Genomic DNA, 11,557 nt, shown 5'->3' with positions numbered 1-11,557 from the left:
TCTACCGTTTTTTTCCCCCATTAAAGGGGTTTTTTGGGGAGTTTTTCCTTATCCGCTGCGAGGGTCATAAGGACAGAGGGATGTCGTATGCTGTAAAGCCCTGTGAGGCAAATTGTGATTTGTGATATTGGGCTTTATAAATAAAATTGATTGATTGATTGATGTTTCGCTCCTCGTGTGAATAAAAACATGTTCATTCATTCCCTTTAAAGTTAAAATTAAGTTACATACTTTCTTAACTTCATCTTATCTTTTACAGAGTAAATTCAATTTTTTGCTTTTTACCTGTATGTGTCTCGTACCTGAGTCTGAGCGGCACTTCATTCACTTTCACTGCCTTTTTGTAAGGAAATTAACATACATGACAACTAACAAGGTAAGTATTACCGTGAAAGTATTTTTGTTTCATGTCGTGAAGCTTCATCTAGGGTTCCCATGGTCATGGAAAACCTGGAAAAGTCATGGAATTTCACTGTCACATTTTCCAGGTCTGGATAAGTCATACAATTAGTAAAAAATATTAAAAGTTTTGGAAACATCATGGGTGGCTACAGTCGTCTTCTGTGGATACTTGTAACATGACAGCAAATTTATTTTCTGAGGCTCTCGAGAAAACGCAGCTCTAATATGCGTCAATGTGTGATGTTCGTCTACCATCAGGTACATCGCTTAATTTCCCCCCTGCATTACGTCTCTTCCACTGTGTATACCAGCTAGCTAAAATTACACTTAAAAAAAATATCGGGGCTTGAAAAGTCATGGAAATTTTTGAAAATTTTGTCCATGACATTGTGTTGGAACCCCTTTCATCAACTACCATTTTCACATCCGTCATTGCACATTTTTATCTTTAGCTAACTAGCATTTACTTTTAGCTACAACATGAACCAGTTGCTAGCTTCTACATCCCGCGCAGTCAGACAGTCTATATTAAAACTCAGATAGAAAATGACTGTAAAATCAGTAGAAATTAAACTGAGTGGAGCATTTTGTTGGTGATAATCCATGCGCTGTGCCACAATTTTTAATAGTAGCAAAACTGTTTGGCTAATATCTGGTGTTTGTCTTGAAATTGTAAAAGTTTCATCGACCCAGCTCTGCAGGAGAAACAAACTGAAACAACAGGTGAGTAGGTCATTCATGATTATTGTTTAATGAGGTAAAATCAAACAGAAAACAGAGTTGTTACGTAAGTTACTTAAACAGCAAACCAGGCACCATTTTTTTGGCGCCGGATGGTAAAATTAAGCAGCCAGTGGCATTTCAAGCAAGCTTTATGACAAGGCATGACTTGGGGCTGCACCAGGTTACTGGTTGTTGCTGATAACAGTATGATACACCGATCAGCCAAAACATTAAAACCACTGGTGGGTGAAGTGAATATTGATCATCTTGTTACAGTACAATGTTCTGCTGGTCCTGGCATTAATGTGGATGCTACTTGACGTGCTCCACTCACCCAAACTCTGTTGCAGACCAAGCACAGCCCCCTCATGGCAACAGCACTTGTTGATGGCAGTGCTCCCCCAGCAGGACAATGCACCATGCCAGACCACAAAAACTGCTCAGGAATGACCCCAGGAATTGGACAAAGAGCTCATGGCATTAACTTGGCCTTCAAATACCCCAGATCCCAATCTGATCAAACATTCGAGGGACATGCTGTTACCCCAGAGCTACCCCAGAGCTACCCCTGATCTACACTACGGTGGGTCCTCTTTGACTGGATTTGGCTCTGACCTCTTAAGGCATGGACACAGGACCTCTTGAGAGTGTCCTTTGGTGTCTGGCACCAGGGTGTTAGCTTCAGATCTTTTGAGTCCCATGAGTTCTGAGGTGGGGCACCAGCATGTCCCACAGATGTTTAAACAGATTAGGATCTGGGCACTTTGGAGGCCAGGTCGACGCCTTAAGCTCTTTCTCACGTTCCTTGGGCCATTCCTGAGCTGTTTTTGTGGTGTGGCATGGCGTATTGTCCCGTTGGGGGCCCACTGCTAATGAGGAGTGCCGTTGCCATTTTGATTTAGTGAGTCAAAATTTCCAATCATAAAATCTTAGAGGTCGTAGTTTTTACAGACTGTCTCAGGATTCTGACTCAACGTTACTAAGTAGCTCATAATTTATACTTTTTTGAGTATAACTGGTGTTTTGTCATCCTGAAAATTTAACAAATGTCTGTTTTTTCTAATCTTTTCCAGGGTCAGATGGGCTTCCTCAGATCTGGACTGCGACAGCCTTTTGTTGCTCAGTGGTCAACCACTCACAGTAACTCTGGGATTTGTTCAGAGATGGTAAGTCAAAGCAAATATTTGGGGTTGTTGTGTTGGTGTACTGCTGTACTTTTAATTATCTGGCTTGACTTAGTATGAAATACTACTGGTAATAACTGGAGGAGAACAGAAACTACACAACAGCAGACACAAATGCTTGGAGGTCTGGACTGGTCTCAATCATGGGGCTCCTTTTTTGCTGGTCTTTCACGAAACCTGAGAACAAGAGGAACATACAGTATTTGATCATCTGTAGGACTTAACATGATGATATTCATGTACTTTACTAATTTTCAGTGCAGGATTTTTATCTGTAATGTATTTTTACTGTGTGGTATTAGTACTTTTACTCAAATAATGGGTCGCAGTACTTCCCTCCTTAGTACTATGGTAAAGCTGTGCAGAGGTAAATCAGGTGTGGGTCAGTGTTTAAATAATGTCTTACCTGCTGACCTCATTGTGTTGAGGAGTTGCAGCTGGAGAGAGAATGGAGACATTTTCCTAAGTTTCAGATTTATGTTTTTGTTCTAGATGCGCAAAGGGAAAAGACTGTTCCCGGTCCAAAGTGCTTTTGTCAATTATGTGAATATTTTACCTCCTGGTTTAACTTCTGGCTTCAGCAAACTTGTGTCTCAACAGGAAGGAGGCCACAGCCTCAGCCACCTACACAGACAGACAAAATGACATACTTTAAAATTTCAATTAGTAGCCCAGCCTATTATTTATTTATTATCGAGTGTATTAAAGAAGTCTAAGATCTTTGACTTAAACCTGTGAAATATCTGAGCAAAAGTGAAAGTGCTGCGTTTAAATTTTTGTTCAGTGTAGTTTATATTAAAAATATGAATCTGCAAAGTCACTAAAGCGCTCAGATAAATGTAGTGACAAGTACATTTTGGCTTCTAAAATGTCATGGAGTATAAATATGAAGTATGATAAAATGGAAATACTCGAGTATCTCAGAATTGTATTCAAGTACAGGACCTGATTGAATGTACTGAGTTACATCCCACCACTGACAGTGAATGGTGAACAGTTTTCTTACTCTGTCTGGTTGGTCTTCTTCCACTGCGTGTCCACAGGGGGGCAGCACCTGCATCATGAATTTACCTGGAGACAAACAGCGAGACAGTTACACACACACACACACACACACACACACACACACACACTCTCAACTGTCCGTCTTACACACACACTTATCCCCAATGCTATTTTCTTGCACACACACTCCTGCGCTGTCACTTCCAGCGTGGTTGTTGACTGACAGAAGCAGCTGTCTCTGGAGAGGAACTGCCGCCTCAAGGTGTGTGTATGTGTGTACACCTGAATGTGAACGTGTGTGTCCTCAGAGACGTCTCTGCAGCAGTGGAGACGTCTTTCACCTTTTCCCTCACAGTCAGTTTAGAAACACGGTGTGAAAAGAATGTCAAGTATTCCCAGTATCACAGTTTCTCTGCATGTGGCATTTAGTTTCTCCAACACTACATCTCCCATCAGCCCTGTCAACTTAGGCTTCTTTCTCATTTCTCTTTGTAGAGGAGCAGCATATAAGAGGTGATAGTTTTCCATGCACTGTTTGCAGAAAGTCTGTTTTGTACAGACGGTCAGTGGTGGAAGGATTTCTTTACCTTAAGAGACACTTTGCTGATTTTCAACCAGCTTTGTGTCATAACGACGTGGGTAGTGTGTGTAGATTGACTGTGGTATACTTCCCTTCATTTAACACTCAGATCTCCCGGCTCATCCTCCAGCTTAAAAATACGCATCATCCAGTGGATTTTCAATGGCCGGAGGGCTGTTGTTCAAACTAAGGATTGTACTTCCGCATTTTTGTATGCCCACCACCACCACGGACACAAAGAGTACAGAAGCAGATCGACAGAGATTCTTCTTCTTTGATTCTCTCAATCTTAGATCAAATGGTTAAAGAAATATTTGACTGCTGGTCTTTTCATAAAACCGGACTGTCTCTGCAGAAGAAACCTTTGAAGTTGGTGCTGTATGACCAGAGACAGCAGAGAAAAAGGGCCGTAGCATTCGCTTTTGCTCATGAGGTAGAAAACCTACAACTACCAGACTAAACAATCCACACTCCCACTGGTAGGCGATGTTACGCAAATCTGTCCGTTTGACGAAGTGCGGGTGGCTGGTAGCAAACGATCTCATATTACAGTTTAACGGTAAGCTAAAACATGTTTCTGAAAACATCTGAGTGAGAAACAGGCAACACAGTCACAGAATCTTGGTTTATATTTGATCAGCGCTGCCTAGTTTTCAGTCTCCAGTTTTCAACTGTGCAGGAAACAGTATGGTGCTCACTTCCTGAGCTCATTTATGCTGTTGGGCATACATGAGCCCTAAGCGTCTCACCTTGCATCTGGCCGATAGTCAGGTCTCTGTCCAGCCGGTCGATTCCTGGAAACACAAGCAGTGGAACTTTGCTTACTTTTACTACATCATGAAAAATATTCGAAGTAATATTTTACACCGGCTAATGAAGGTAGTAATTTTTACCCTACAACGCCTTCCAGAGGTTTTGAAATACCTACCAGCCAGTAGCAGGAGTTTGGGTAGATTGCAAGCCAGGAAGAGGTTGGAGGTTCCTTTAAACCAGCCGTCCCAATACTTTTCTGACTTCGACAGGTCTATGCGCCACATGTACACACTCTTATACACAGATACACAGATACACAGGGTGGTTGATTAGTAGTCTTTGTAGTAATACGGTCAATGGGAAGAAAAGTTTAAGACATTTGAAGGACAGGAAATGAAAGAATTAGAACAAATCAAGTTGTCTGCCTGTGTTAGGTTTGAGTGGTAAGGCTGGCGAAGAAATGTAAGTCAGTGGAATCACATTAATTGTTATCGTACATGCCGATGTGCAAGTGCACGTTTAATAGATGGTGTCAGTAAATGTTTGGGGATTAATGAAAGTCAACAGAAGTCATACGTGTTTTTATAGGTGTTTTTATTTAGACTTTCAGAGCTGTTGACATGAATACAAGTCAGTTTTGTCCTTGCTAGTTATTTTAATAGCACAGTTTGCACAGAGTGGCCTAAAGTTTCACAACACATACATTATCAAAGCTTGATACAAAAATGCTTTGGTGATAAATATAAAAAATTTAACACACAGATTGACACCAAGGGCTAATATTACGTTATTAATGAATGCAAGTCAATGAAATATTCAGTGTTTCTGTGTGATCGTTTTCATACCTGACCTCCCCTGAGGCTCACCTCTGAGGCAGCATTTTCTTTGTCATTGACGTAGCTCTGATCGTAGAACTCTTCGTTACACTCGACAACCACGTTGGTCACCGGGCTGGCCTTCTCCAAAGTGTCAGTCTCCTCCACTTCACATCTTTAACGGACAGGAAGTGAGAGGAGGAAATTATCAGAGAAAGTCAACAGTTAAATTTGCTTCAGTCATGTCTTGTTTGGTCTGGTGTATGCCAGTAATTTGTTTTGCGTAACATAACACGCCGTGGATTCTCAAATTAAAAGCACTCTAGCATTGTAGTGGACAGAATTCCTTCATTCCCAAACAGGGCTTTTATTGTGAAACATTTGCAGGACCATGTTGTATGATGCTTAGTACAAGAAGCTGCTACCATCTTGTGGCACTTGCACAATAGTACATAAAAAAAGTTTGGCAGGGACATTAACTCACATACACCCACAGTGACTGAAAAAGGACAATATCACTTTAGATGAGTAACCCAGAACAACAAAGAGCTGAAAATAGTTTAGCACGACTACACTGAATATTAAATTAGATTGGTGGAAATGTACATTGGTTTACTCAGATAGATATAGAAAAAAATATCTGCAATCTACTAAGGCATAAACCAATCATCACTGAGGTTCCACCTCTAACTGGCCGATCATAGCCAACCTACCTTTTGATCTGACCGACCATTGAGACTCTAGCAGATTCCAGGTTTCTGATTTGCCCGCTCTTGACACTGTAGGAAGGAAAACAAAAAGTTGTTAGTGGTTTAGTTCGGAGCTGAGCTTTGTGAGTGCAGCGAGTGGTTGAGGATACTGTGATTATAGATGATCACACAATAACAAATCATGATCACTGCCTTGTTTTCCCCCTATGACGTGAATCTGTAAGTCTAAGTCGAGTTTGTTGGATACAAGTTAAAAATCTTGGGTTGTAGAATATTTGTTTAATTTTTTCCACATTTTGTAAACTACCTTGTGATGGTCTGGCAGGTTCTGATGCACCAGTTTAGGACTGCAAGTCTTTTTGATGCCATTATTCACTTCAGGTGTCTTGGGCTGAGTGGATCACTATATTAAACATTTGTCTTACCCATAGTTCGTCCATGTGTTTGTTTTAGTTTACGTATAATGGTCAGCTAGATTTTGGTTATGCTAATTGAGTCATTACTATAACCAAGCTTTTAAGTTACTCTTCTTCTGGTGTTTTCGGCAGCTACCAAACAGGCCCCCAGGAGGTGTGCCTTACTTTGGATCCTATTGTACATAATGGCCACCCCGTCTAACTACAACTTCCATGCTACCAAACTGCTTCAGGTGAATTGTCACCACCCTCTTTGCTGGAATAGAGCCGAACCTGAAGTCAGATTGCAATCAGATTTGTGATCTGGCCAAAAGCATAATGCATATTTGAGGGTAAGTGCATCATCTGTGTTTTATCGGATAAGTCGGGCCTTAAATACTCACCTCCACTCTATAGCATGGTCCATGGACTTGAAAGACTTGGGTCTTCCCTTCAAGAAGTTCTGTATGCTGTGGAGTGCTTCCATTGCACTGCCTAAAGGAGGAAATGAAGACCAGTGAAGTCGATATTTGTGTACATAAAACTATCGCAAAAACAAGGAAAAGGCACTTTTACCTTCTACGACGTCAATAGCCACCAGGCCAACAGTGGTTGGTAGCAGCATGTTGCTGGCTGTATGCACTGCGATCGCCCCACCAACGCCATGACCAATCAGGACAACGGGGGGAGGAGTCTCACCGTAGCAGGCTCCAATCACATTGGCTACATCACTGATGAGAGTTGAGTAAACAATGGGTCACACTGGTTGTTTTTGGTTATGTAAAAATGTTTTCATTTAGAATGACCATCTTTAGCATGATGGGTGTTTTTGTTGATTTGAGGTAAAAGGATTAGTGGGAGCTTAAAGTTTGTGCTGGTGTGCCATGTGCTGTTACCTGGACATGGTTTGAGTCGAGAAGTCGTCTGATTGGCGGACCACAGTGTCACCTAAATAGAGATTTCATCAAAACAGTGAGAGAGAAACTTGGATTTATCACTTAGTACGTTTACATGACATTAAAGAAAATTGATTCATTGTGTCAGTCCTACAATACATGTAAACATTTTAGTCCGACTAAAATCGCACGAAAGTGAATTTCTCAAAGTCAGACTAACACCCAGAAAATAATTGGGAGTCAAGTTTCTCTTGCATGTATACAGTCGATCACACCCTAATTGGCCGAGGCGCTCTGAGCATGCTCCACAGATTCCCCCCAGGCTTTGACCCGGAAGTTAAACAGAAGAAGAAGAAGAAGCCAGTCACAATATGGCGAAATCATCCAGAGTTTGGCATTTTTGCATGAAAGAAATGTTCAGAGTTGTAAAGCTGTCCACCATGGTAGCAGTTTGCTGCTAGCTAACTGTAGCTATTGTAGCTAACTGTAGTTTGTTGATTGTTTGGTCACTGACATAATAGGTCAACCAGATAAAGGTCCAATACTAACAAGCTGAAAGGGGGCAAATCGCCACATATTGTAATGGAGTCGGACATACTGTGGTCAATAAATGGATTCCCCTCCCGTGCTTGTATAAAGAACAAGACAGTCGTCCAGTTAAATGGCCTGGTCAAGCTGTAACCTCAGCTCAATCTAACTGTGCATGTAAATGTAATGACTGATTTTTAAAATATTAAAACTATTGAATTAACTAATTAAATCTGTGGTGCAAACAGTGGCCGTTCTGTACCATTTCAAATAGAGGAGCCAGGCTCGGGCACCTGATTTTAAGGGCACAAAATACATAAAGCACAAGTGTTACATACCACCACGACCCCCATAGGTTTGATTCTCCAAAAGACTACCAATAAATATACAACATTCATTTCAGTTTTCACTGACCACTGACCATGACTATTTACAACTTTCCCTCCACTAAGTGCAAAGTCTTTTAACACTAACATGAAGCAAAAAATAAAAATAAAAAAGGTGAGAATGCTGGCCAAATGTTCACAGAGACAAATCCAATTCTGAAGCACTGACATCAACCAACTTTGCACGTATGTTGTTACCTCTGCCAAGGAGGTTCTGCTTTTGGTTTGGCTTGTTTGTTTGTCAGCAGGATTAAAGAAATACTTCTGGCCTGATTTTCGTGAAACTTGTTGGCTCAAGGTAGAACAAGTTAAATTCTGGAGCAGGTCCATATGACAAAGTGGCTACATGCATTGTTAAACTTTCTCGTTAACATTGTGAGATAGGGCGTTCCACCTTGGGGGAATAAATGCCATACTTCTTAAAATTGAGTAGATGGTAGTTGAGTAACATTCACGAGTTCCAGTAATCCTCTGCAGTAGCCTACACATGTAGCTGCTCAAACTTCATACAGAAGGAAGTTGTTATGGAGCACATGATTGACATAATTCTAAAGGTTTTGAAGATATATCCGGACATATATCGTGGTTGCACAAACAGATTTGCGTATCATAGAGGACTGGATAATTGGTGGTCTGCAGTCTCTGAATATCTCCCTACTTACATCTGCATTTGCCCCACAAGTTGTCTTGATAACCAAAACCTTTTGTATTTCTTTATACTGCCTCACCATGACCCCTGAGGTCCATAGCAAGTACCCTGCAGGTCACCCTGCTGGCGATGGCTGTCTGCAACACAGAAAAACACCAAGACACACTGCTGATATTCGGGATGTCGCCAAAGTGAATCAATCGACCAGTCAGTCATTGGATCGACCTGCTGACTGTGCAGATAACTCACAGTGAAGACGGCCCAGGACAGGGCTGAGTGTCCTCCTCCATGAAGCAGAACCAGCAGTGGTCCATCATGTCCTGCTTTATAAATCCTGAATATGTCTCTGCTGTCGGCCGGTCCCACATGCACATCCTCCATCTGATCAAAATACTCCCGCCAGGAAACCGGCGAGTAGTCCTGCTTACCGCCAACCTCACTGGTCGACATGTAGACACACAGAAACACACAAACTGTACTGTATACTACCCACACAAACTGTATATTTTAGGCAAGACTATACCCTGACACAGCAGTGGATTATCAATTTTACAGACATTTCTCTGTGGCAGAGCTTCTTAAGTTTCATCACAGTCTCACAGAAATATGTGAAATAGACGTGACCACTTAAAGGTGCATTACACGGTGGTACAAACGGCGATCTTCTGGTTGAAAGCATTTCATGGTGGTGGGCATGAAATATGTGCTGACAACATGAAAACAATGCCAGTGCAAAGTCTGTTACTTACAGCTGCACTTTTGTTTGGCTCAGGGAAAGACAAACACTTCTTTAGGTTTATAGAACAATAGTACTTGGTTAAGTTTAAAAAAGATTGTGGTTTTGGTTAGAATACTTTGCATAGTTACATAAATTCTTCTTTTCGACACTTTTAGGACAGCCAATAGCTACTTTTCTCATTGAGGAGTTGGCAACAGTGGCATTGAGTGACTACGACCCAGCCCACATTTAAGGGTATCGTTTGTGGTGGAAACCCTAGGGTCTGGGTGCCATGTCTGAAGGGTTACTGTTGGTTCCAGAGGAGAGTTCCAGAGATGCAGCTTTAGTTATAGTTAGGAAAAGATGATGTTTTGGCTTACAACAACCATGATTGGTGGCGCAAAATTTGCTGAAAAAACAGGGCTGGGTCGGTGAAAAACACCCGGCATCGATGTCGGTAACCACACCCAGGATCGGTGGCAAAAACGCTGCTATGAAACTGCACGACCCTGTGCAGACATTCTCGCTCTTTAGACTTATTTCGTGTGTCCACCACTTCAAAAGATTGTTAATGACTTTCCATTGTGTGACTTTTCTTACTTATAATTGTGGCATTTATAGTGTTTAAAGATACGCTGGTTCGCCTCTGTGGCTAGTCTGAACGTGGAGTGTCAGCTAGGCTAACTAGCTAACCCATAGCTGTGAGTGGTTTTTAGGTTTTAGTACTATACTTAGTTGACTGTACATAGTTACTTTACACCACTGGTAGATCAACTGAGTCAGTGTTATGATCCCATCAATAGGAAGCAAGTAAAACTTTATCAGTGTCGCACTTTTCATTCTAGAACCAGTGTGTTAGCTGCAGTGTGCACTTCTTTTCTGAACTAGACACAGTGTTGACAGCTTGTCCCACAAAAACACTGATTACGCACCAAAACTTATTTCAAAGAAATGTTTAAAAGTAAATGTGAGAAATTTTGCAGTAACACTGAAAGGGTGTAGATCAGTGGTTCCAAACTGGTCCAGTCACAGGGTCCAGATTTCTCCTTAGTCATTAGTTCAAGGTCCACAAGGTTCAGTACTTTCAATGTCATGTCGGCGTTTGGCCGTGTCGTCGAGCTAGTTTGCTGTCTCTGTCAAGTAACTGTCGTTAGTTACTCACTCTATAGCAGGAAACAGCACTTCAAAATAAAAGCTCTGTGCCAGAAATTCACTGAACTTAAAGTGTTTTTCACAGACTTGTTATGTTTGAGAGTCACTTGCGGTCCATTCAGGATGGACCCGCGACCCACCAGTTGGGAACACTGCAACTAAAACTGTTCAACAACTGCAAACAGAACATTTCAACTTGCATTCAGAATTGTATTTAAGATTTTTTTGAAGTATAAATTGAGTCACGAAAATCCTAAAATCCAACCTTTAACTCTCATTTTGTCACGAATCTGCCTGAATGGTTTTTCCAGTGTTTTGAAGAAGTGACTTACTGCTCTGTATCGAAGTTCTCCTCCCACATGCTGCAACTCAGCAGGAAGACGTACGAACGACAGCCGGTTATCTTCAGTCTGGTCTATTCGTGTGTGTGTGTGTGCGGTTATTCAGCAGGTTTTTCTTAATAAGCACCACACTGCTTCCTGCTGTGCCGCAAGTCCATCCAGTAAATAAAGCTGACTGGTGTGAGTATAAACACACTACAGGACAATAACCAGTCAGCTGTTGTTGTCAGGTAGCATCACTGTCCCAGCATCCTGTTGGCTGAGACAGCTGACAAGCAGCTATAAATGTGTCTAATCTAAACAGGCTTTGATTACTCAAA

General features: G+C 41.6%; 1 protein-coding gene across 1 annotated transcript; it reads right to left on the bottom strand.

Moving 5' to 3' along the window:
* Positions 1-167: 167 nt before the first annotated feature.
* LOC126403999 (protein phosphatase methylesterase 1-like) lies at positions 168-11,361 on the bottom strand. Its single transcript, XM_050066929.1, has 14 exons — positions 11,229-11,361; positions 9,276-9,465; positions 9,106-9,163; positions 7,464-7,515; positions 7,144-7,298; positions 6,972-7,062; positions 6,176-6,241; positions 5,514-5,637; positions 4,823-4,940; positions 4,644-4,688; positions 3,316-3,380; positions 2,866-2,933; positions 2,716-2,746; positions 168-2,486 (listed from the first exon to the last, which is right to left on the bottom strand). The coding sequence occupies exons 1-12, from the start codon at positions 11,255-11,257 to the stop codon at positions 2,874-2,876; spliced, it is 1,053 nt and encodes a 350-aa protein (XP_049922886.1). The 5' UTR covers positions 11,258-11,361; the 3' UTR covers positions 168-2,486; positions 2,716-2,746; positions 2,866-2,873.
* Between the last annotated feature and the right edge of the window lie 196 nt (positions 11,362-11,557).

This window comes from Epinephelus moara, chromosome 17 (genome assembly GCF_006386435.1).
Source record: "Epinephelus moara isolate mb chromosome 17, YSFRI_EMoa_1.0, whole genome shotgun sequence".
NCBI lineage: Eukaryota > Metazoa > Chordata > Actinopteri > Perciformes > Serranidae > Epinephelus > Epinephelus moara.
The sequence above is the reverse complement of the archived record's forward strand: the minus strand, read 5'-3'. Positions and strand labels throughout refer to the sequence as shown.